This window comes from Aythya marila (genome assembly GCF_965140915.1).
Source record: "Aythya marila genome assembly, chromosome: 1".
In the NCBI taxonomy this organism is placed as follows: domain Eukaryota; kingdom Metazoa; phylum Chordata; class Aves; order Anseriformes; family Anatidae; genus Aythya; species Aythya marila.
The window spans coordinates 114,003,516-114,028,393 of record NC_139042.1 but is presented as its reverse complement, the minus strand read 5'-3'; the positions used below and the strand labels follow the sequence as shown (position 1 = coordinate 114,028,393).

The following is a 24,878-nucleotide window of genomic DNA, read 5'->3' as shown; positions in this document are numbered from 1 at the left end:
GGTCGGGCACTGGGACAGGCTGCCCAGGGCAGTGGTCACAGCACTGAGCCTGAGGGAGGTCAAGCAGTGTTTGGACAAAGCTCTCAGACACATGGGCTGATTTTTGGGTGGTCCTGCGTGGAGCCAGGAGTTGGGCTCGGCGGTCCTTGTGGGTCCCTGCCAGCTCAGGACAGTCCGTGCAGCAGGCGCGCTGCGGGAATCACCCCCGGGGCCGTGTCCCTGGCCGGCACGGGTTAACTTTCACCCCCCACATCCTAGGACAGCCCCGCTCCGCGCCGTGCCGCTCCGCTCCGAGCTGCGCCGTGCCGGGGCGGGGCGGGCTGCGGGCGGCCAATGGCCGGCTCGGGGCGGCTGTGACGGCGTGTGCCGGGCCGTGCCGGGCCGTGCCGGGCCGCACCTGTTACATAAGGGGCCCGGCGGCCGCTCCGCGCCCCGTCCCTGGCCGCCCCTCGCCGCTGGGGCCCGGCCGGGCCGGGGGCTGCCGGGCGGCGCCTCGGGGCGGCAGCGGCTGGGGATGAGCCCGGCGGCTGGCAAGGAGGGCGCCCGGCGGCGGCGGAGGCGCCGGGCGGCTGCACCGGGAGCCATGGCGGAGAGCAACGCGGACTGGATGGGCTCGCTGCCGGCGGCGCTGCGCACCTGCCCGCTCTCCAACCTGGCCATCCCAGGTCGGGCTGGGATGGGAGGATGGGACGGGGCGGGGGGGGCCGGTTGTGGTTTCGCGGTTCCCCGGCGATGGGGCTGCCGGACGGGCTGGGGCGCGTCGGCTGCTCCGTGCCGCCGGGTTGACCTGGCCTCCCGCGGCGGGGTTGACCTGTCCGCCTGGGTGGCCGTGGGTACTGGGTCTTGCGGCCCTCTGCTGGGTTTTCTTTCTTCCCTGAGGCTCGGCTTTGAGCCTCCCGGCCTCGTGTAAGGGAACGGTGTGGGAAAATGCTGCTTTAATTTTTGTTCACTTAATACTTGCTCCGTTGGGGAGGGAGATTGCCTAATCTGCTATCTGGAATTGTTTTGTCTGCCTGAAGTGAGATGTTGCTCCCAAGTAGCTCACAGCTGGTGCTTGCAGGTGTAGTAGGTAAAAACAGAGTAGAAATCTACTAGAACTCCCCGCTAGGAACTACCTAGAAACTCACTGGTTCCTTCACATGTTCACCCAAGTTGTGGAGATTGAGCAGAAGAGGTGGCAGAGTCACCTGCAGCATTCCCATTGTGCCTTAGTGAAGGTTTTGCAGGTATTTGGGCCAAGTCTTTTTGGTGTTGTGCTCTCGCTTCAGGCCTGGCTGAGGTGTTTGCTTGTGCTGGGGATTCTTGTGCTTGTTAGCTTGAGCTGTAATAAACACACAGAAGGCCTGTCTTGAGAAGTTAGTGCCTTGTTTTCTCGGTAGTGCATTTCCCAAGTGGAATGGGGCAGCTGGTTTTGGGATTAAGTGTGTTAATGCTGCGCATATCCCTGAATAGCCCTTCCATCAGTTAATCCCTAAACTATGACTTGATGCTTTTGCTTCTCTGACATAATTTGGAATTGTGCGTTGCCTGGGAAGCTTTTCATGGAAGAGTGGATTACCCATTTATTCAAGAATTATGGAAGACATTTGCCAAGATGCTGTCCAGGTTTGGTTTGATTTCCGAGCACTTATTTTTGAGTTAGGCCTAGTATGAACTTAATCCCTTGCAAGAAAGGAGGAAGAACTTTATCTTCTGTAAGAACAGCTGTGCATCTCCAACCTGTAGACCTGCTTCTTTTCACTGGCCTTAAAGATAAATAAATAAAAATGAAGTTGTCTGTGACCTTGAGAGGTTCTTTTTAAGGTTTCTCTTAAGGTTTCTTAGGTTGTCAAGCAGAGCTTAAATGCAAGTGATGGGCAATGTTGTTTATATTGAACCTAATAGCTGGAGGTTCTGATGACTAGCATGAAAATGATTCAGGTTATAGTTCATCATATGAAAATGTCTCCTACAGCAGAGCCTGTGTATGGCTTGTCCAAGGAAAAAGAATACAGCATGACCATAAAGGATGCCTATGTATGATGTTACACTGAAGACATTAAAGTACTGTAATTACTTACATCTGATTTATTTACATCTGCATTACCGATCTGTCTGCTTTGCCAGCTGAACTTAAAATAACACCTAGTTGCTCCACAGGGCTTATAGTTCAAGAAATTGGCAAGTGTCATCAGTTTCAGTTTAGGCAGGTCAACTGACAATTGAGAACAACAGATGCTACTGAAGTTACTTAGGGGTATGGCTGAACTCTGGTTGAAGTGGCAAAAAAGAACTGAGTATTGCTTGTAGATGTCAACAGAGAAAATCTTAGGTGTGACTACTGTAGGCAGTTTGTTCTGGTGTTGGATGTTGGATTCTGGTCACTAGTGGAAGAAGCTTGATTTTCATATTAGTGCTTTAACTTGTCAAATGCCTTTAGGTACATTTGTAGAGGGCACGGGAAGATGTTTTCTCAGAAACAGTGACTTTCTCTGCTCCAGTGGAGATAGGCAAATGGTATGGAAGCATTTAGAGAAAGGGATATGTTTCTCTTATTACATGCTGCAGCATCTACTGTATTTTCTGGACTACAACAGTTCAAAAGGCCTTGTTTTAATAAAATGCAACACCTTTTTCCCACCTGACAGTAGCAAACACACTTTATGTAGCCCTGTACATCTGAACAGTGAGCGGGACAGAAAGGGAGTTCAGTGTTCATATCAAGTTCAGGCTGACTGCAGATTTTGAAGCTTCTGGCAGTGGAGTCATCCTCAGTTTGAGTGAATAGTTGAACTTTTTTGTTGCTAGAGCAGCTTAAAGGCTGTGTAACTTTGGTTGCAGAAGGTTAAGTGATGGACAGTAGCAGTGGTTGTACCGTACTGCTTGCATGAAGTGTGTAGCAGAGGAAGCAAGAAAATGAGTTACTCCTTCAGTAATACCATGCTGATTTTAAAATCAGTAGTGTTCTTTGGAAAACCTTGCAGTGTGGTTTCATTTTTAGTCAAAGTTGGTGCATTTCTATCACTTTTCTGTATAACCTCCTGTAAGCTGTGAGCAGGATGGAGAAGAAGGTATAATGAGTAGACACTTCAGAATTTTTTGATTAATTATAGCTCAGTGATTCTTTTGCTGAAATGTGTTTTTGATGTTGTGTTTGCCAAAGCAACTTTTACGGGATCCAAGGTGATGTTACTAGCAGCATGAAAGGGAAGGATTGTACAGAACAGGTTACAGTTCAGCCATCTGTTTATAGATGCTGAATAGCAATGAAGGCCAATGGCATCTTCAAGAGATGTGAAAGGTAGGCTTCAGCACAAATGAGAAGCATGTTCGTATGTGCTTAATATCCGCATGTGCGTCTGACAGACATGGCCTGCTTTTGTCCATATCTGGATGCAGTTGTTTTTACCGCAGCAGTGATGGACTCAGCTGTTTCTGGATTTTCATTTCCTTCCCTCCTTGCAATCCCTTTTTGTATATAGGAGTAGAAATGCAATTCTTCTGAAGGCACTGGAGCTGTTGAAGCCCTAAACATTGCTTTAACTTTAAATAAAGTCAGTTGTGAAAACCCTAAAGCAATTGTTTGGTGTTTTTACTTTATTACATTCTGCATAAATGCAGTATTTGGAGATAAAGAGTTTTTTTAAGGGACAATGTACAGGATGAAACTCTTCAAAATCAAAGAATTGATCATATACACATAAAAAGAAATTGCATAGATCTGAATCAGCCTATGGCGTCAAAACAATACAGTCTAAGTAACTCTCTTGTAGGAAGTTAAGGGTGTCTTGTATAGAGTTCTACTTCTTTATTTGTTGCCAACTGTTCTGTCTTTGGAGCTGTTGGTTTTAAGAGTAGCTGCCACCTCTGGGAGTCCTTTTCAACCTAAATTGATCTGTTTCCCACAGTTGTTGAGTATGTTGTAAAACATGCTATCTGAGGACAGAGAAAGCCATTATATGTTATTTGCCCAATCCTTAGATCCATCTGCTAACAAGGTGTGTTTAAGATGTGTATTTTATTATGTCCACCAGTTTGGTGCTTACATGCTGATTTAATTGTGTGCTCAAAACAGAGAAATACTGAAAAATTCAGTCTTCCTCCACTGCTTGTGTGTTTGGACTTCTCTGTTTCCTCTGGAAAAAAATTACAGACTAAATTCTAAACCAGCACAGTATGATCCAAGAAAAAAAAGATGAGGTTTTCATGTGCAGTGTGAGAAGGGAAGAAATCTGCAATGAAAAATTGGCAAGTATCAAATAACTGAAATGTCACTAAATTTTATGTACACAGTATATTCAACAAAATTACCTGCCTTTAACAAGTTGTGACCGTATGTGAAATTCGAGAGGTTTTTTCTTAATTATATCCAGACTAATTTTCTTTGAATGTAGGTTTAAAAGCAAACACTTTAACATCTTGATGGTGAATGTGACCATTGGCAGGATGTGTATTATTGTATGTGTATAGTGTTTGTTTAATTTCAAGCTAGTTTGCTTTAAAGAAACTTATAAAATAGTGCAAAACCCTGACATTCATTGTTTTGCTTGGTCATCCCTTAATCTGTTCATTTTCCTATTCTCTCTCGAAGACATGGGATAAGAGAAAACTACAATACTGTTACTGGTCTGCTTTCTAAGTAAACCAGCTCTTTAAAGAATTTGCTGGGGAAGCCCTACTTATTTCTTGCTTTTTCTTGCATGGTAGTAATTCGCTGCCCTGTGGCATAATTGATTTTGTACAGTTTTGTTTTGACTACATGACTTTCTAAGCAATTTTTGCACCATCATAACCAACTACTGTTAAGAGTTGGAGAAGTCTGCTACCGATAGATGCAGCACAGCTTTCCAGTTTCATCATGCTTTTACATGAACACCTGTATTAGAACAGGTAAAACACATTTTGTGTGTCCAGATCCACCTTCTGAGACCATGATACGCTGTTTTCATTAGCGAAGCAATCTAGCTGACGGTAGCAGTGTTTGAGTTTTCTCCTCAGTCCAGCCTTTAAGGTTCTGGATAAAGGTGATGAGCAGAGCAGTAGCAATTGTATTTTCCTTTACGCATTGGTGGTAATGTATTTAATCCTGTCTGGTTTATTCAGTCTTCAAATAATCAAGAGCCGTGTCATACCAAGTAGACATACTTGGAATTTTTGTTCAAAGTATATTAATGTGGATTAATTGCCCATTCTGGACAAGGTGATTAGCTGTGAGTTTTTTTCCACACAGTTCTGATATTCTTTCCCTTATCTTCTAGAGGAAATTTATGGTAGGGATCTACTATTGTATGTAAGGGTAGGCAAGCCCTTTCTTGCAGGAGCACCAAGAATAATTACGGGGACTGTTTCATAATCTAGCCAAGGCAGCCAAAAGCTTCTCTTCTCCCCTGCCTTCATTCTTATGCTCCTTCCATCTCCTGTCCATCTCCTTTTTCTTAAAAAATAAAAAGACCAGGACTGATTTTTGGCGTACTTCCTTCCATTGGTATGTGTTTAGTTAGTGTGAATGAGTGCCTTTAGAAAGCCAGCCTGATGGAAAACTTGTCTGTATTGATGGTGATGGTGGTTTGGGGGGATATTTTGAAGACCTGGTTCCTGCCAGAAAAGCTTTCCAGGACAGCTGCTCCTGTGGTTAGACAAACCCTGGGGCGAGTGCTGGAGCATGCAGCTGTCATGAGGTAATGAGGAGAACCTGATATGTTGTAGTGCTGCAGACACAGGAAGAGAAGAACAGGTTCAGTGGCTGTATCTAGAAAGCATAGTTAACACTTTGCTTTCATGTAACTTTGGTGAGACACCTGATATTGAGGAAAAATTAAGCCTAGGAACCTACTTGACTCTGAAGTAATTTCGATTTGAACCTCTGGAGAATAGAGATGGGGGGGTAGAATAGAAAAAAAGTAAAACACTTCTACGCTTCAAAATGTGGGATAGAAAAAGTCAGTTCACACCAATGTTCTTGTCCTACACTAAGATTTTGTTGTTCTTGAAATAGAAATGCTTCAGTGTTGTAGGTAAAACTTCAGTGTTTCAAATTGACCTTAAATATGTAAAAGCTTTTGCCACCAAAAATCAGTTTTTGAGATAAAAATTTGTAGAGCTGTACGTAATGGTAGACAGAGTGTGCTGCAGGACTGGGGTGTGCAGGCAGTCTGCCCCTCAGGGGAGAAATAGAGCAGCTCTTCAGTAATTGCTGTCGGCAGTGCACAGAGCCTTTTTTATCATCTCCCTGGGATCCCAGCTGGTATATTAGCCCTTCCTGTGAATGCCTCTGAGAGGATGGCCAGGATGTCATTTTGGAACGATGCGGAGTAATTACAGCATGGCTCAGTCCCTGCCTGCACCAGGCTGGCTGTTGGGTGGAGAACTGCCCCAAGGATGCTGGGCTGTGGGTAGGTGACTGAAGAGCTGAGTTTCAAATTTCCAGAAGTGTTTTTTTAATGCAAAATAACTTTGGCTCAAATATGTCTAAAACAGATTTAACTGGGGGGTCGAAACAATTTTTGGAGTGTCTTTCTTTTTCACTGATACCTGAGGACAGATGTGTCCTTGGCCTCCTGGAACAGTAAAGCTCAATCTGCTGCTCCAAGTTGCAGCAGTAGTGAAGCTGCTTGATCCTCCCTACAACATATGCTTTTTAAATTACATAACTTTCTAGCACCTTCGAATGCAATAAACTTCCACAGTTATTTCATGGGTGTGTCAGTACACGTGTGGCCAAAGCTTTTGCTACCACAGCATGCCTGTTTCCACCTTGTGCTGAAAGGTCACCCCAGAATCCTGAGGCAGAAACCTGGTGTTTTTTGATGGGCATGATCAAAGCCCTGTGAAGTGATCAGCCTTGGAGAATGGAGCTTCTTGGGTATAGCAAGCAGGCAGCCTTGATAGTGAGTGGCCTGACAGGCTGAGCTTGTGTCTCAGCCCCAACGAGTCACAGGCTGCATGGTGGGTGTGCTAATGAGGTCCAGCTGGGCCTGCTCCCTGTGGTGACAAGGTGCTGGGGTGACCCTATTGTGCCACAGCACAGCCACAGGGGTGCCAGGGCCTTGCTGTGCTTGCGTGCTGGGCATGTGAGGAGTGCCTGAGCTGGTGGGGATGTGTGTGGCTGCTGCCATCGCCTCATCCGTGGGCTCAGGCCACGTCTGCTGTCCAAAGTGGTTACCAAAAGTCCTGTGGGCAGCCTGCCTTTAGCTGGCCAAGCTGAATTAGTGATTCATAAAAGAAAATGAAGCAGCAGCAGCCCTTTCTAATTTAAAACTGGCCATCTGAAGAGATGCAATCTCTTTTTCTCCTTGCCTGCATGACCCTGAGGCAAGCTGCTGAACTTGCTAATGCTTCAGTCATGTTGTGTCTTTGTTCCTCTACTGGTGTGTGATGTGGATGTGCCTCCCAAGGGGAGAAGCAGTGGTGAGCTTGAGACTGCATCCCCTTTGCAAACAGTACTCCTTTGGAGCCCTAATTAAAGGGATCATTGAATCAGCTGAACTGGCCATCTGTTGGGTTAAAGCTCAAAGAGGAAATGGGAGGTTAATGTTCTGATTCACCAAGCTTTATTTTCATTTTCAGTTTAATTGGCACTTACCCATCAATGAGGACATAACCATTCCAAGAAAACATCTGCATAAATATGGTGATGTTGGATATGATTTGTAAATACAGGATTTTCAGAATGAACCTGTCCTGAAATGACAAGTGACTTCCCTACATTGGTCTTTTACTTCACTGTAGAAGCTAGTTCCAACTGTTAGTAGAGAGGCTATTATGTCTCTGGGCCACTGTACTAATGAGAACGTGTTAGAAGTTATTCTGTTATTCTCAAGTAACCAGGTCTTCCCTTGCACATCCCTAGTTCAAGAGCTGGTGTGGCAGGTGGTGAAATAACTGTCCTGCACCTATACAGAAGTTCTGCTAAAAAGCAAGTCTGGGGTCTTCAGGTTTCTCCTCTTGGTGGACCGTGGTTGACTGCTTAGCCCAAACCAAATTGTTCTGCACGCTTACCCCTCACCCCAGACACTACATAAAGCTTGTGGTTGTTTATTTCATAAGCCAACTCTTTTTTTTATTGACATTTATTCCCTACAGAGAGACTTTGCTGCTTGACAAATGAATGTGGAGCATTCTCAAGTTTTATTTGAAACAGAAGATCAATTTCAAAGTCAATATAAATGTTTGTTGTTCTCCTTCAATATTGTGTGGAAGTTTCAGGTTGCCTGCTGTTCCAGAAAAGATTTAAAAAGAGGAAAAAACTACTGTGTGATGAAAAAAGAAAAAAATTTCCAAAGAGCCTTCTCTGGGGAGAATGGCAGCCCTTGATCTACACATTACTGCATAGTCACAAAAGAGGAATACAGGAATAGAATTCAGCTCTTTTCAGAGCAGGAGTGTCTATTGAGGATTTGAGGTGGTAGAGAGGTACTGTCCCTTTCTGCTTTCCTAATACAGACAGCTGAGGTTACCAGTGATACATGCGAAGTCATTGCTAAATTGCACAAAACTTAAGGAAGGTAGGTCAAATGAATGCCAAATGGATTCTCTTCTGCTTGCAGGAAAAGCAAACAAACGTGCAACAGTGCTTTTGGGATGGCCTTAAGCGGTTTCTCTTACACCTTCTGCTCCCCGCCCAGCTCAGCCTCCCAGTCTGAAAGGGCTGGGGCTGGAGGAAGTCACAGTAATCCTTTGACAGGGAGAGGAAGTTTTCCTAAGAGGATTTGGTCTGTACTGTGCTTTGTCCTCTCTAAGAGACCACATTATTAATATCTAAAGGATTCTAGGGTTCTATTCAAATATAAATATACTTATCTAAGTAGCGTTAGATCACTAATTATCAATAGGACGCTTATTATTCCTGCCTCTTGTCCTTTTGCTGGGCAAGTTAAAACAAGCTGTTCAATTTGTTTTTCATTAGTGAAGAGCTGTTAAGATGTTAATCTTTTGATTAGAAAATCTGGATTGTTAATGACCTGAATCCCGAGGACTTCTGGGCTCTGTGAGGCACTTCTCTTCATCCCATATTCCCTCAATTCTGGCACACGTAGGACATCTGGTTTATAAGAACATCTGCAGGCCTTAGCTTGCTAGCGTTTGCATCCTGTGTTTTTTTGAAACTTGATTGCTGCGCTTCCAAGTGTCTTGCCCATGTAATGTTTGCTCTTCTGTGTCATCTGTGGTGTTTTGTAATATATGGGGAATGTACTTTTGTACAGGGAGTGAGCAAAGCTTGCTTTAAGAAGTCTGGCGTCAGCTACAGCTAGGGTGATTCTTTGCCCATAAATGACCCTGTAATGCTTCTAATAGGTTGGTACAGTACGTTGACCTTGCTTCTTAGGAATGTTTAACATTACACGAGAGGTTTTCTGGCATTTTTCATCATGTTAATATTTCACTGATGTGGAGATCAAAACAAATTACCCCGATGCAGTTAAACTCTGACAATGCATTCTCCTGTTGTTTTGCTTTCATTACTGTTTCCTTGCTAGCCAGATTTTTGCAGAAAGTGTCTTTAACTGCAGCACCATTACTAGTCCACAGCCTTGCAACCAGGGAAACTAGTGTTAAAACTGTCAATATGGTTTAAAATAAACAAGTCTTTCTGTCTTGTTTTCAAGTAACTGGCAGCGTGCAAGTAGTATATCCTTTTCTGGAAGGTCTCTGCATTTTGCGTGTCATGTATTCATCCTTCTAACATGCCTTGAAGGTAAATTTACAAGCTTGTAAAAGGATGCCATGGGGTGGTGATGTGCTGCTGAATCCTATCCCTGCACTGCAAGTGTATGTGGAGAAAGTACTGATGTGGAAACGGAAGATAATGCAAGAATACAGCTAGTAACTGTTGAAATTCAAGGCTTAATGACATCTTGTTGATTAATGTCATTTGTTTGAGCTACACCATGGGTTAATTAGACTATCTGTGGCCAAGTAGCATGACAAATAGACACTGGGAAGTTAGACTTGGCTACAGATGTGATGATAAAAGGCTGCTTTCTAACAATTAGCACAAACACTTTAGCAGAAAAGTCATCCTGAACACTGAAATACAATCTATTTAACATACAAATTGAATTGAGTAGCTATCTATTTAGCATACAATTAAATTCAGAAATTAGCGTAAGGAGAATAAAAAGGGATTTAAAGATACGCATAGAAGTTAATCCACAGTTGCATTTGCTAGGATAAAACTAAGAGGGCTATCCATCATTTTAACAATCTGGTGTCTGGAAGATACCTCTTCAGTACTGTTCTAACCATATCATAGCCTTTGATAGTTAAATAGACAGGCATCTGATGTGACTGCTGTTCTTGAAGCTTCCAGTCATTGTCAGATGGAAGAAATTAAACCTAAACAGAGCAGAGCCATTCTCTTACCCTGAAGTAGGAGCTGCCAGCAGATTTGCAGTTCATCTTTTGTTCCTGTTTTGAATGTACAGACGCTTTCGTGCTTAAATTTAAGGTATTGGTTGGTGAGCTCGCTTCTGTGTGCTGCACATCTTTGGCCTGTTAGAAGCAAAATGGAAAATCGTCCCCTATTTACTTCCTGTTCCTAGCTTGGTTTCTGGAAGGTGAGCACAGGACTGGTGCTGTATCACTGCAAACCTTCCCAAGCCGATTCACTCTGAACGCTAACCCATCGTCACGTACAGTGACTCCCCTTGAGTGACTTCAGTGTGCTGCATGTGAAATAAATTGGCATTTGAGGCAATTCGGAGTGGGGGACTTGGCCTCCATTCACCTAAAGCACAGCTGTAGACAAGGTTCTCAACTCTTCTTTGTTCTCTGATTTATCAGCCTAAAATGGAAGTAGGGAGCGCCTGGGTTTGTTGGTTGCTTTGTTCATAATCAGCAGGTTGAAGGAATGGATTTATTGAATCAATAACAGTGTGTAATGTATATTTAATATTTTGCATATCATCTGAAATGCTTTGCTGATGGGACTTCTCAAGCTTTCTTGAGAAAGTGGTCAGTATAATTTGGGGAGATGCACAGTGTGGGTGGAACATTGAATGCAGAAGACTTATGCATAGAAAAGAGTTGTCTGTGCATGCTACAGTGGGAGTTGGATTCTTGCTCTACTCAGCAACTGCCATCCCCTTTGATGTTGTACAAATTGCAGCATCAGGGCATCTTATTATATCCTTGGAGTAGACCTTAGCTGAGAATGTGGTTAGCAGCTCTAATGAAACTGAGCTCCTCACAAAATGGAGGTGGTGTGCTCTGTGTTTCTGGTGTAGGCTTTGCCTTTGAAACTCTTCAGGATTGGTGTTCTTACATGATGATTTTTCAAGGAGAAATAATGCTGGAACAGCAACCAGCCTGGCTCATGGCATGGCTACAGAATGGCTCGGTCTTCTGTGGAGTTCAGGTGTAGAGAGAAGGAGAGCAAGGATTAGTTTGACATCATGATATGATCAGCTTAGCATGTAGTTCAACATCACAGCTAAGCTATATTAAAAGCCAGTGGCTCAGCTGGTAACATAACTCAATGGTCTTAAATTAAAGAAGGGCCTGGTGGATGACGTGAATCCCCACTTACCTCTCATCGCAACCAGCATCCAGTACTGTTGCTTCAGGTTTCCAGTTCATGTTTTTCTGTTACTGAACTAAAAATGCTACGTGCTTGGCCTAGAAACTTCTTTCAGTTGGTGGCTGGCCTTCTCTAAATGGTGACTGAAGAACCTGAACTCCTGCCATGTCTTCCCAGCCTCTAGATAGATGATGCTGCCCTGTGCTGCTCAGGAGGTGGTCCTCTATCCAGAAGGACAGCTTGTTTGTTAGGTGCTCCACCTCATGTTCTACTTGGTTTTTTTTATGTATGTCTTGACTTCACTGTAAGTAAGTCCTATTTCCTAGGTGTTTGATTTTTTTTTTTCAAGAGCCCCAGTACAGGAGATTTAAGGATCTTCTCAAATAAGAAGCGTGTCACATAGTTCAATTTCTCAAATAGCTGAAGTACTGAAAAAGCTGCACTGTGCAATTGGTTCCTTTTTTCTTGCTTTTTACAGTTCTAAGTAGAACAGAACTATGCGGTAGTGCAAGGAGAAATTTTCTTTTTGTATGTTTAACTGTGCCGTAAGTGTAGCAATCTGCAATGGAAAGAAGCTTTTGTAGCTATAAGAATATGTGATCAGACTTCAGAAAACAAACTGTTTCTTGGCTGAGATTTGCTTAGACAACTCCGTAAGAGTTGATGACAACAACATATTTGATGTCAGATAAAATTGTCATTCCTTTCCTTCATATGGCATATATATCTATCAGACAGTGATGGTGCCTGAGGGGCAGAGCAGTGAGTGACTTCTCCAGCCAGAATCCTCTGGAGGCTGTTGTACAGTGTCACTTCGAAAAAAGCCGTAAGAAACACTTTCTTTTCATTGTAACGTAATAACCAAATTTCTACAGGGACTTAAACAAAGGAAGAAATTAAAATGAATTAAGAACTCGAAATAAGAAAAGTGCCAAGCGATTTAGTTGGAGGCCTAATGCAATTATGCCCTGTGCAAATTAAGTCTATTTTTCAAATGCCGCAGAAGATGGAAAGGCTCACTCTGCTGAGCAGGGGGGTATATGAAACACAAATGTCTGTGAATTGCAGCTTCTGCTATAAGCAAGCCTTTATATGGCATGGTCTGAAATGTCTTCATTAGATGCCTAATCCTGTATTAGTAGTGTAGTTTTTGTTCTGTTACGCATTTGGGGGTGGAAAAAACTGGCACTTGCAAACTGACAGCTACTTTTTGATGTGGTTTTATTGTGACAGGTAGCTAAATAGTTTAAGCTGACACCTTTTTAAAACAGCTTTTTTGTTACTTGTCACTTGTTTCTCTATGACTGAATGGAAAGCCACGTAAGAGGTATGCTTTTACAAAGACTGGGAATAATACATGAGGAGTCAGTTAGGAATTATTTCTTAAGTATTCATTTGTAAAGCCTGAAAACTAAACTTCGCAGTTCCTTTTGAGAACTTTCAAACTAGCTGGAATTTACGCAGAAAGAATGCGTTTCAGCTTGTTGTGAACTGATGTTTGGTTTGCTCCTAGTCTCTTCCACCATCTGGATTAAAAAATCCTGTAAAGGTAATCCAACTGAGATCATAATCTCATTTACAGCTCTGACCTTGCATGGCAGAAAATGCATCAGTCTTCAGGTGAACACTTGTACTGCAAGCAAGTTTGGGTAAAGGAGGCTATGAAGAAACCAACTGTTGTCTTGAACTACCATTAAGATTTTATTTTTTCAAGAGTTGTAGACTGAGGTAGAGGAGGAAATTCTGGAAGAAAATAGCTTTACAGGAGCAGGGAGAAGAGCCCTGATCCATGCAGGACAGGAGGTTGCAGGCAGCATGGTGTAGTGCTACTGTAGCCCTGAGGCAGCTGGAAGAGGATCTGATTGTGGCAGCAGGGGGCGAAGATGCTTTCCCTGCCCTGCAGCCAAGTGGGCATGCAGGAAGCAGGTGGGGTTTGGCTTCATGGGAAAGCCGTTCGCTGCTGTCTTGAAAGTAAAAGGGGAAGCAGGGGTGTTAGAGCTCCTGTAACTTTTTCTGGCGGAGGCTTCACAGAAAACTCATACCTGGACCAGTTGCAGCTTCTTGGCTGGAATGGTGACTGGTGTCAATGGTTAGAAATCCCTGGTCAACACCTGTCTGGGGTAGCTCAGCTTTTGCCCATCATTTGCTTTTGGCTACCTTGATGCAGAGCAAAGAGTAACTGGGCAGTCTTTGCTCTGTCACTGACTTGACTCAGCTAGGGATAGTTCTTTGTCTCTGAAGCTCTTATTTTGGAGTGGTTTGATACTTGTCAGCTTTGTTTTTTAATCACTATTGATTTTTGAGTTGGAGGGTTTTTCCTAGTAAGCACAAATTTTATACTGCAGGTGCAGTTTCTTTGCCAGCCTGCAGGTTATGTTCCAGGCACTGACAAATTGAATCATTGGTTTCCTTTTCGACAAATTTTCTATTCATCATATCTGTGGTCACTGTAAGGCACTGCCAGGTTGAACAGAAGTTCATCAGCTTGATCAACCTGTCTGGTGTCTAACAACGCAGTAACTAGTTTTACCTTGCGTTCTGTTGCTTGACCTTTAAGTTAAACCAGTCTTTGGGCACTCAAACTACTGTTCATTTACTGTCTTGGGGCTAAACTGAGGCATGGTGAAGCACATTTGTATGTATCTCTCTGTACTTTGTATTAGGTCATGATTGGATTTACCAGGCAGAATGAAAATTAAGTCTGAGAGTCTACTGCTGCTTTCTTTCAGTGGAGTCCCATCTTAGACCAAAGCTTCCCAGAGCCTGGTAGATCCCTGGAGGCAGCTTGAGAGCTTATAAATGGAGAAGGGAGTTTGGAAGCAAGTGTGCCTTTATCACTAATATTTATGGTTACGATGTTCAGAGTACTTCTGTGTTTGCTGTTCACACAAGAACACAGTTCAGACTCTGAGAACCTTAAGCATTCTTTTTGTTCAGTTAGGGAAAACTGAAGTGTGAAAGGATACTCTGAAAGACCCAGAGTTGAGCAGGGTTCTTCTGTGGCCTTGTCATGCAGTTATGACCTTTTTTATGTTACAAGGGCTATGTGTTGGAGAGTCAAAGTTTTTTTTTTTTTTAAAGTCATTATTCTGTGGATTTTTTTTCCAGGGTCACATGATTCGTTCAGCTACTGGGTTGATGAGAAATCTCCTGTGGGACCAGACCAAGCCACAGCCATCAAACGCTTGGCCAAAATTTCTTTGGTTAAAAAGATTATGAAGAAATGGTCGGTGACGCAAAACCTGACTTTCAAAGAGCAATTAGAAGGTGGGATCCGCTACTTCGATCTTCGTGTATCTTCCAAACCTGGGGAAATAGGCCATGAGATCTACTTCATACATGGTTTGTTTGGCATCAAAGTGTGGGATGGACTGATGGAGATTAACACCTTTCTTGACCAGCACCCCAAGGAAGTCATCTTCTTGGATTTCAACCACTTCTATGCCATGGATGATGGCCATCACTTCTTCTTGATCAACAGGATCCGCTCAGCATTTGGATCCAAACTTTGTTCCGTTGAGTGTGTAGAATATGTGACGTTACAGTACATGTGGGAGAAGAAGCACCAGGTGGGCAAAGGATCTGTCATGTTTTTGAAACCCAAAAGGTTAAGATAGAAATAGGCTGAGTGGGGTTCCCTCTCAGTGGTGTTGGCCCGAGGACACTGCTGGTGGCTGATTTAAAGCCTTCTAGAGACTCCTTGATGTAGAATCTACATCCGTGGTATAGTTAGATTGTGTCCTGATTCTAAGCATCTTCCTTAAATAATTCAGTGATATTACCTCTTGAGGTCTTGTGCTCTGTACCAATGGTTTCCTTCTCAGAAGGAACTTGTGCTGACTTTAGTTAAGGATATGATAAACTGTTGTCTTCGTGAATTTAAAGCATGTAAGCTCTATCATGACTAGAAGAGGCTGTAGAACTTCCTAGCTCCTTTATGGCCATCCAAATCTATAGTGTCGGGACTCTTATCACAGATTGTTCTCTCTGGTAACTACCCACATATGTACATGAAGACTAAGAAAACAGGATTTCAGTGACTGCGCAATTCTTAAACTATAAAATAGGTGGCAATTTGAGGAATTCCTTGGAATTGATGCTGTTCAGTGATTTGTCTCAAGTCTGCTAGGGTCCAAAAAAGAATCATTTGTAAGGTTGGTTGGTAAGTGTTGCACCTTTGTGCAGACCTCCTGTAGAGAACCACCTTTGAAGGTATAAAATACTGACCTCTGATTTAGAGGAGGCTTTGCTTAAAGAAAGACTGACTTCAACAACGTTCCGTAAGTGAGAGTGAAATGCTGGATGGCCTGGTGTGCTTCAGCTGTTTAGGAGTGATGTAGGAGATAGCAAGATAGCTAAAATCCTTAACTTTGATGGTTATGGTCTCTGACAGTGCTTTGAAAAGCTCTCAAGTGAAATGCATTGAATGACATGGCATTATGCTCCTGGCCACTCTTTCGTTTTAAACCGATGACCTGTAAAGCCCAAAGCAATCTTGTCCTCAAAGATAATCCAAATGATCTCCATCCCTTGTTGGTAAATTTCTTGGCAGTCATGACTCAGGAGGAATTATTTCTTTTGCTTAATTCTTGTTTCACTGCTATGCTAGCTCTAGCAGTAATGCGTAAGCATTAACCAGTGCACCATGCTGTTTATAAATAAAATAGTTAAGAACTGTCTTTAGTTTGTAACTGTCTCTTCTACTTTTTCTTGTTTCTGTTAGGTTCTTATTTTCTACCACTACCCTTTGTGTCGGGAATTTCCCTTTCTATGGCCAGGGAATAAAATGCCAGCACCGTGGGCTAATACAACCAACGTGCACAAACTCATACAGTTCCTGGAGACCACTCTCGAAGAACGAAGTCGTTATGGGACTTTTCATGTTTCTCAAGCAATTCTTACTCCTCGAGTGAAAACTATTGCACGACATCTAATCCGTGGTCTGAAGAACACACTCGTTCATAGGTAAGGACTTGTCTTGATTTCTGGGTTCTTGACTTAAAACACTTCATGTTAAAGTGGCAGTGATGAAACAAGGAACTGTAATGTTTACATAAAAGCAAAATTTGCTGACCTAGAGAGCACGCAGTCGTGCTTCATCACCATTGCTGGAGTGAGGTATTTGCAGTCATCAAAAATCATGACATAGTAAAAAGATGTGCATATACTGTAAGCATAAATTTGCTTTTTGAGTGTTATTCCATGAAATGCACCTGGTGTTTCCAACTTAAAACTTGAATTTGGGGGTGAGGGGAAGGGAATAAAGGTTTTTCCTCCAGGAGAAAATGCAGGTCTTGACATGGAGCAGTATGAGATGGGGCAGTAATTAGTCTCAGGGGTTTTACCAAAAACTAAATGTGAAGTTTGACTTTGCTTTTACCATTGACCATTGTACAACTTCCTTATTAGTAAGATAACTAGAAAGGGGTTAGGCTGTATGTAGTGCAGAGTGGCAGTGACTTTTGATAGTGTTAACAGCATAAATGGGACAGGGTCTATGTGGTTTTGCTTTACTCTATTACTTTGTAGCCTGTTGGCCAAAAGTTGCTGCAACTCAGCAAAACTCAAACAGTCCTGGTGGGATCCAGTCTCCTGTCTCGGTGTTTGCTGGTGCCTGTTTTGATGTCACTAGCAAATTATTTTGCAACAATGATATTAAGTTCTAAATTACACTTGTGTAGGTGGGCGCAACCGCCTTAATGGGCTCTGTTGTGACTGTCATTGTAATTATCTTGGCAACTGAGCTTCATAGTAAGCACTGAGATAAACACCCACCCACGTCTGTAGCAGCCAGTTCATGTTCCCTTTTTGGGTGAATTATTGTTCATTTTAGCAGTAATTACAGTATGATTATTTTGAGACAAAAGTCAGTGTCACTGCTTTTCTTAAAAAATCTTTCTAAAAAGAGCAAGTGTTGTGTTTTTTTGTAATCACACAAGCTGCAGACAAAACTAAGGAAATTCCAGGCAAAGCGTAAGTCATAGAGGTTTGTCTCCTTCCTGTCTAGAGACATGAGTCTAGAAAGAGATGATTAAATATGCAAGGTATTTGCCACAACATATTCAGGTATCCTCTTCAGCTTGTCCTTGGCTCGTACCAGTGTGTTCAGCATTAAACACTAGGTGGTGCTCAGGTGCTTTCAGACTGCTGCTTGCTGCCACAAGTTGCACAAATGTAAATACATGTGGTTCGTGGGAATACTTAGCAGAGACCATAGATATCTTATTACTTTGGAGCTGTGTGCTTAATATACTGCTGTCTCATGACTACAAGTCAGCAAGATCACACTGAATTTCTATTTTTAAATTTTTGAATTTAATTTAATGGAATGAGTGAGCAGTATTGTTTCAAGTGATTTTATTTTGGCACCAACGTAGACTTTTAGTCACTGAGAAGCGGGAAGCCTTGATTAGCTCGATCCCTTCCTTCCCACCCAATCCCCTTGTTACCACTTGTAAACTGAAAACTTAAAATGGAGGCCACGGTCTGCTAAAGCATGATTTCTCCTGTGCATTTATCCATGGAGGCTAATCTGTGTGCACAAATCTGCCTTGGCAATTATGTAGATGTCAGCTTTCTCATACAGAAACTTTGCCCAAGTATGAATATTGAAGTGTTCCTGAGCTCTTTCTAAAGGGGAAATGAGCAACATTTGCATTTGGCTGACAAAAGTCTGTATTGACACTTAGTATAAGCAGCAGGTCTTCCTTTACTTTTCCTTCTTCTTTTAGTTCTTGAAGTTTGTTTTTTCTGGAGCGAGAGCAGTGAGGTGTTTGTTTTATCCGTATGCTGTTAATTAATCCTTGTGCCTGCTGTTTTCCTGTTTAATGTATGCATATTACAACACTAATTTAAATAATTCTGATATACTTAATCATTTGTCTTTTGTGTTGGAAACCCCGGGGTTTGAATATTAGAGCACAAAAGAACTTGTGCAGACTCCTGACTTGCACTCTGTCCAAGAAATAACTGAAATTTCTCTCCACTGCAGAGCTGAAACAATTCCTGGCACACTTTGCCCTTCCACAGTTGCAATAATGTGTGGTGGGATGCTCAGCTGGAGCTGAGCTCCAGAGGGCTGGACTGAGCTTTGCTTTCCCTCATCCTGTTGTTCTGGGTGGGTCTGCAGGCTGAAAGGTGTTTAGTGGACATGTCCTGTGTGCTGCCCCCAACAACTTCTCTCCTGCCTGCCCTAAGGCAAAGGTGGGCATGGGGACAGACACCTTGGGCCAGGGAGAGCACTGTCCTGTGCCATGCTGAAGTCTGAGATCAGCTTCTGGTGCAAATTGCAAGAACAGACTAGGACTTAAACTGCTTCAGGAGTTGATGCTGCACTACAACAGAGTTTGCTAGGTGAAAATGAAGTTGACAAACTTCATTTTGTCCACCTGGTAGTTTGGATTGGTGACTGACCAATATTCCTATTACACAGCTAATGACAGTGCACTATGTTAAACACTTCACTCATCATCCTGATGATGTTTTTGGTGGCAGTGAAGACCCAATCACAAATGTGAGATAACATAACTCGCAAACAACATGCTATATACAACATAAGTGTTTATAAAGGAGAGTGTCTCTTAAAATGTTTAATTTTCACTTTTATTTTCTTTAGGAACCTGCCCATGATTTTGAATTGGGTGAAAGCACAGAAACCAGGTGTTATGGGTGTGAACATAATTACATCAGACTTTGTGGAGCTGGTTGACTTCGCTGCTACAGTTATTGCATTAAATGACCTTCTTCTAGAAGAGGATGAATCTACATCTAAATCCTGATGTGTCCCACTTATACTCCTCTGTGAACATTGTTGTGCTATGCTAAACGTTTTACATGAAACCTACTGTAATCTCTATTTCAAACGAAGTTTTGTAGAAGAGTTACGGTTAAAAATCATACACAGAAGGTTTTCTTCTCTGGGTGTGTGTGTGGATCTGAGTGGAACACAGAGTACTGTCTGAGTGCTGCTGCATGGCTTTTTGTGGCTACATGTTTGACTAAGTTATGCACACATCTGCTGCAGTACAGAGTGTTGTCTGCCTGCCAACAAGAGGCTGGCCTCTGAAGCAGATGTACCCGATTATTGTGTGTTTCCCTGGTGACTAGACTCACCGTGTCTTCCTGTATGCATCCTGCTTATTTCTTAACTCAAGGACTTAAACCAAGGATCCTTGCTGATCCTTCTGTAGCAGTTTTACCAGAGCAGCCAAGACCTTTTCGTTCTTTGGCCACCTCAGGCATAGCTGGTCTCATAGCTGGATGCTGCTGTTGTATTCATTACACTGTTTTAGACACTACCTCTGACTGACTTGGAGGAAAAAAGATGTGATATTGCTGTTCAGGGGGAAATTGTTTTTACACTGTGAATATTCTAACTGTCCTTTGGGCCTGAGATGGAAAGGCTTGACATATACTTCCTCTTTAGGCTCCAAACTCTCCTTCTGGACCTCTTTATTTTACTTTTAAACATGGTTGCATTGATGTATTAATGTGTATTTCTTCTGGTATTAATTTGGAAATCTGGACAATATTCAGTCCTCAGATTATGAGGATCATAAGTCAGTCTGAATTCATGTTGAGGCATATCTGACTTTTCTTTCATTTGCTGGTCACTTGTTATTTCATCCTTTGAGATCTGTGGAGAAGACTCTCACCCAGATGCTCCTTATATGGACAGATGTGGCAAAGTGGGTGTTTTTCGAAAACCAGATTTGATGAGGGACTGCTTAAAACCTAAATAATGAATCTGATTTGGGCCACGTACAGTGAATTCTTAAATTGGACCCAAATGTTATGCTTACAGTCAGAACCCACGCGGCTACAGGGGAGGAATTTCCCCAGCCTTTGACCACTTGAGAGAAATTGTAAGCAGTGCTCACGTGGGCGGGCAGGCATCAGCTAACTCTTTGTAGTCATACTCAGATTTGTGTTGATTCACAACAAAACATGACCACATGCTTGAGCTGATGCAGTCATATGTTGGTACTTCTGAGCACTTAATTGACCAGCTGACGGCAGCCCTACAGTCTGCTTATTTTGGATTTAAAAGAAAAAAGTGACCGGCTAACAGATACTTCTTGATCATCTTCATAAAGCAACTGTTGGTGTGATAATTGTTCAGTAGTTATTAAGTTGTATTAATCTTTGAGCTATTTATAAGAGAATGGATTATCATTACAGATGATTTATTCAAAAGAAAAACAACTCCCTGGATTTAACCTGTTATCCTATCCTGTGTCTGCCATCGTGGTATGACAGCACAAAAATACAAAACCATCTTGCTTGTTTGTCACAACTCTGAACTCAGGACAAATTTACCTAAGGGTTTGCAAACCTTCCATGTGAACCTTGGTCAAGTTCTGAGCAGACTGAGCTGATTTTTCTGTTTGGTGCAGGGTTTACATTAGTTCTTCACATTTCCTTTAAACAGCATCCTTTTTTTTTCCTGGGGAGGGTGGAGGGTATGTCTTCCAGTCTTTCTCCTTTCCCCTTGTGTTCCAGCAAGGGGGGACAAGTCATGCAGAGCAATTTTGGGGAACTGAAGTTCCACTTTCGAATATATAATTTTGAAAACACCAGCAGAGGATTTGGATTGTACCTTGTTGATTGAACTGTTGGAGCTGATTTTGAACAGTGCAGTTTGGTTTGCGAAGTTAACATACCTGTGTTTTTTTCCATAGCTGAATCTTGTTCATGTACTTCTTGCATGGCCAAAACTGAAACTCCATAATAGTATTAAATGTACAGGTAGGGTTTCAGTGGTCTCTCAGCTACAAATTGTCTTAGAGCTCAAACCTCAGAGCAACTTGCATAGAATGCCTCTGAGGCAGAAATAATATATTTGCAAAGTTTCCTGCAGGACAAGATGAGAAGATGAAATATGCATGATGTTTGCATTTGACCCTGAATATATTTTGTACTGTATATATCTACCTCAAAAGAGATCTATTCAGGCTTAACAAATATTTATATTGTGTGTGCAGAGTAATGACTGTGTTGTTAGTCCTTCTGTTCTATTTATTTGAGTAGAGATGTGATGATTGTAACTCAGGGCTTTGGTTAGGTATTTCTGAGTATGAACTCAAGTTTCTTGAATTCAAATTTCCTTTAGATATTTGCTGCTCGCTCTTGCCTCATGAAATAGAACAAAGGGGTGCTAGGTGCTGAGAGTATTAGCAGAGGGACAAGAAATGGAACTTAAGTTTAGGATTAATAGAGTAGGAGAAAGAACAGGTCTGTGAGTTTCTTCTGTCCGAAGAGATTGCTGTTAATGTGATGTTAATGCAGATGTGCCTGTAAGTTTGAGGAAGATGAAGACAGGCATTAATGCAGGAGAAGGCTAAGGGTTCCATGTGGCTGATGCAGACCTTTGTCTGTTGCATATCATCTTAGTCTTGCTTGTATCTTCCTAAAGCAGTAGAAGTCACTTGTAAATAATTTAGGTGTAAAACCCTCCCAGGAGAATTGTTCTGAGGACTTGAGGACTTGGTCTTTCTGTAGATAGTGGGAGAGGAAAAGCGGGTAAACTAGTAGCTACTTGAAGCAGAATACTTGAAATGTGTGTTCTTGAATAATTATTCATATGGTTTGTTATTACAGATTCAGTTTACTTAAATGCTGTTTGATTGTCACTTCTCTTCCTAATGTGCAGTTGCTGAATGCTGAGCTCACTGGTGCTGTTGCTGTTCTCCTGGCATGCCTGAAGCACAGCAGACTTCTGTATATATCCTGATGGGGAGCAGCAGGGAGGAGAGTGTTAGGAAGCATATGTGACTTGATGTCTTACAGCATGCTTGTAGGTGAAAACTAAGAGGAGTTGTAAATAGGGTTTGCAGACTGTCAATCTTGTAGCTCCTTTTTTTGGGAAACTACAGTCCTATTATATTTAACAGTTGTGGAGCTGGGAATTGTATCTTTTCTTTTTTGGTGAACAAAACACAAATTCCTGCTGTCCCAAGCTTCACCAGAGTTGAAGGGCTACCAGCTTGTAGGTGCTTTGCTGCAATGGTGAAAATCCCACTGGAAACAGTGCTGGCAAGGCACTTCACGAGGTGCTGTGGTCAGTGACTGATGTCAGACTGGAAGTGTTTAGAACAGAAACACTGATTATGAAAGGGCAAAGAAAATGGTATCTTTACTTCTGACATTTGTTTTCTGCTGTGCTAGTACTGAAATCATTTGATGGAGTCGAGAAGGCACCTGTGCTGTAAGGATGATGAAGCTTTTAGAGCAGGGATTTTGGTTCGGAGTAGGGCATTGTCCAAGATACTTATCTATTGTTCTGATCTGTTAAGTCTTCAGAAATATTTTTTTGTGCACCTGTCTCAGGTGTCACAGTTCATTCTTGTATAATTAACAGGCCTGCCTTTAGAGCTTTACAGGACATGACTGTTTTGGTTTAAAATAGATTACGCATGCAAGTCAGTTGACAGAGCATGTGTGACTTGAGGATTACTTGAATATTTAATATTTATTACAGAGTTAATATGCACTTTCAGTAAGACTTTCAGCATATCCTGAATAAGTTCTTCTATCAGAACTACTTCTTAGAACAAAACTTCAAGCTAATTTTTCAGTGGTTGCTTTGAACACAGATGAATTGTCTGATGTGGAGACCAGAACTAACCCAAAACTTAATTAAAAATTCAAACCATGTCAAGGTGTAGTCCTTTTATCAGTGAAAAAAGATTTTTGCTTCTCTGGGTGTCCAAAAGAAATAAAGGTCTACCACTTCTTCAGGTTATGTCCAGTAGCCAGACCATACACTGAAGAAATAGTGGAGATCCGCAGGGTGCTGCTGCTTGCAAGAGTCCCAGCTCAGTTTGCTTTGTGGTAGAAGTCCACACTATTTGAATGGGCCTCTATTTAGTAGTTAATTTACAAATAGCTGCTTTTAAAAAGAAGGTTGTGATTAGACCCAGAGACATGTGCACTCGGGCATTTTGTCAAAGCACACAAATCTTGCTCAACTGAAATGTTTGCAAACTCAGTTTGGCTTTGCTTGAATAAAGACTTCAAAAGCTGTACTGCAGTAGTGAAATGCTGCTCCTGCCATCACTGGGAGGCTGAAGTACAGTGCAGGGCTTGCACCTTTCCCAAGGCAAAGGAAGGGGTGGTGGTCGGAGACATTGCCTATGCCACCTGTGCAGCAGAGCACGCTGATGAGCTTTGTTCTGGCTCAGGTTCGTAGAAGGGGCTGAGCATGTGCTGAAGAGCGAGTAAATTTTATGCTAACAGTGTGTATGTTGGGCTAATGGGGGTAAGAACGTAGTGATCTGCTTGTCATGAGTAGATGTGTGATAATCCTATTAGTCCTTTAGTTTAGGTTGTTTTTAAATGTAAGGGATCAATTTAATGCAGTCAGTCCCACTGAATATGTCAGTCTCATTGAAGAATTGTGTGCATGTGTATGCATATTTATTTCTCTTCAAGGCTTTAATCCTATAAAGAAGATTTAAGTCTTTATTGTAGGGCCTGGAATAGGAATGTTAACCTAATTGCTGGATCTAATGATATTTTGTGTTTCTGAACACTTCTGTATGTTGTGTTGTTCATTGATACAGTGCTGCTCATATCCCTTGTAAACCTGTGACAATTTCCTGTCCTGTATATCTTAAATTGAACTGCAACGTATCCTTAAAAGTAAACTTTATATCAAAATAATTTGGATGGTTCTTTAATTTTGCTCAATGTCAAATGTATTTTGCAAATAGATTTCTAGTTTCATTTATACCTTTGAAGGGGGAGTGGCAGGAGCCAGGTGAAGAAGAGTTACTAATTTATTTTTCTGTGCAGTGTCTCTTCTTTCTTTTGGCCATCCATGCTTTACCCATCTGTACAATTCAGTGTTGTGATACCAGGATGCCTCATTTGAACTGCAGATAAACTTGGATTTGACATCTGTTTCCTTCTGCTTTACTCTGCATCTGTATCATTGGGGTTTTTAATCCTGAAAATTAAAAAAAAAGTGAGAAAAATAATTCTGTTGTGTGTTCTGTACTGTTGACTGTTTTAATAAATGAAAATTACATGGCTAGTTAGCTCTTTTGACTGAGCTCACTTTATTTCTGCAGAATAGTGCCATTGAGGAAGAAAATCTAAGCTCTAGGGTTTTTGAGAGGTGCTGTACCTTCCTGCAGTCATGTCCCCAGGAAGTCAGAGCTAGGCAACACACTCATTGGGAACACGCTGTGCTGGGAACTTCTCGAAGTAGTAGTGCAAAGTGATTGGGAAATGATATGCTTGTACATGCCTGAATGAACAGGGGTAAAAGCATGTTGTTGCATGGATCAAGTTCTATCTTAAAGGGCAGATGTTTTCATGTAGCATCTATTGTCCATAATGCAGGTGATGAAGATCCATGGTAACACTCAATCAGGAA

General features: G+C 42.1%; 1 protein-coding gene across 1 annotated transcript; it reads left to right on the top strand.

The window, feature by feature from the left end:
• Positions 1–424: 424 nt before the first annotated feature.
• PLCXD2 (phosphatidylinositol specific phospholipase C X domain containing 2) lies at positions 425–24,522 on the top strand. The gene is made up of 4 exons (XM_082754635.1): positions 425–665; positions 14,606–15,066; positions 16,221–16,462; positions 19,113–24,522. Exons 1-4 carry the CDS (start codon positions 515–517, stop codon positions 19,273–19,275), a joined length of 1,017 nt encoding a protein of 338 aa, XP_082610761.1. The 5' UTR covers positions 425–514; the 3' UTR covers positions 19,276–24,522.
• Positions 24,523–24,878: the final 356 nt, after the last annotated feature.

What these genes read in the sequence shown, in the direction of transcription:
- PLCXD2 (XM_082754635.1), top strand. Translation starts at nt 515, where the DNA reads ATGAGCCCGGCGGCTGGCAAGGAGGGCGCCCGGCGGCGGCGGAGGCGC. An exon ending in CTCCAACCTGGCCATCCCAG is followed by an intron (nt 666 to 14,605) that starts GTCGGGCTGGGA and finishes TTTTTTTTCCAG; the next exon opens with GGTCACATGATTCGTTCAGC. An exon ending in TGTGGGAGAAGAAGCACCAG is followed by an intron (nt 15,067 to 16,220) that starts GTGGGCAAAGGA and finishes TGTTTCTGTTAG; the next exon opens with GTTCTTATTTTCTACCACTA.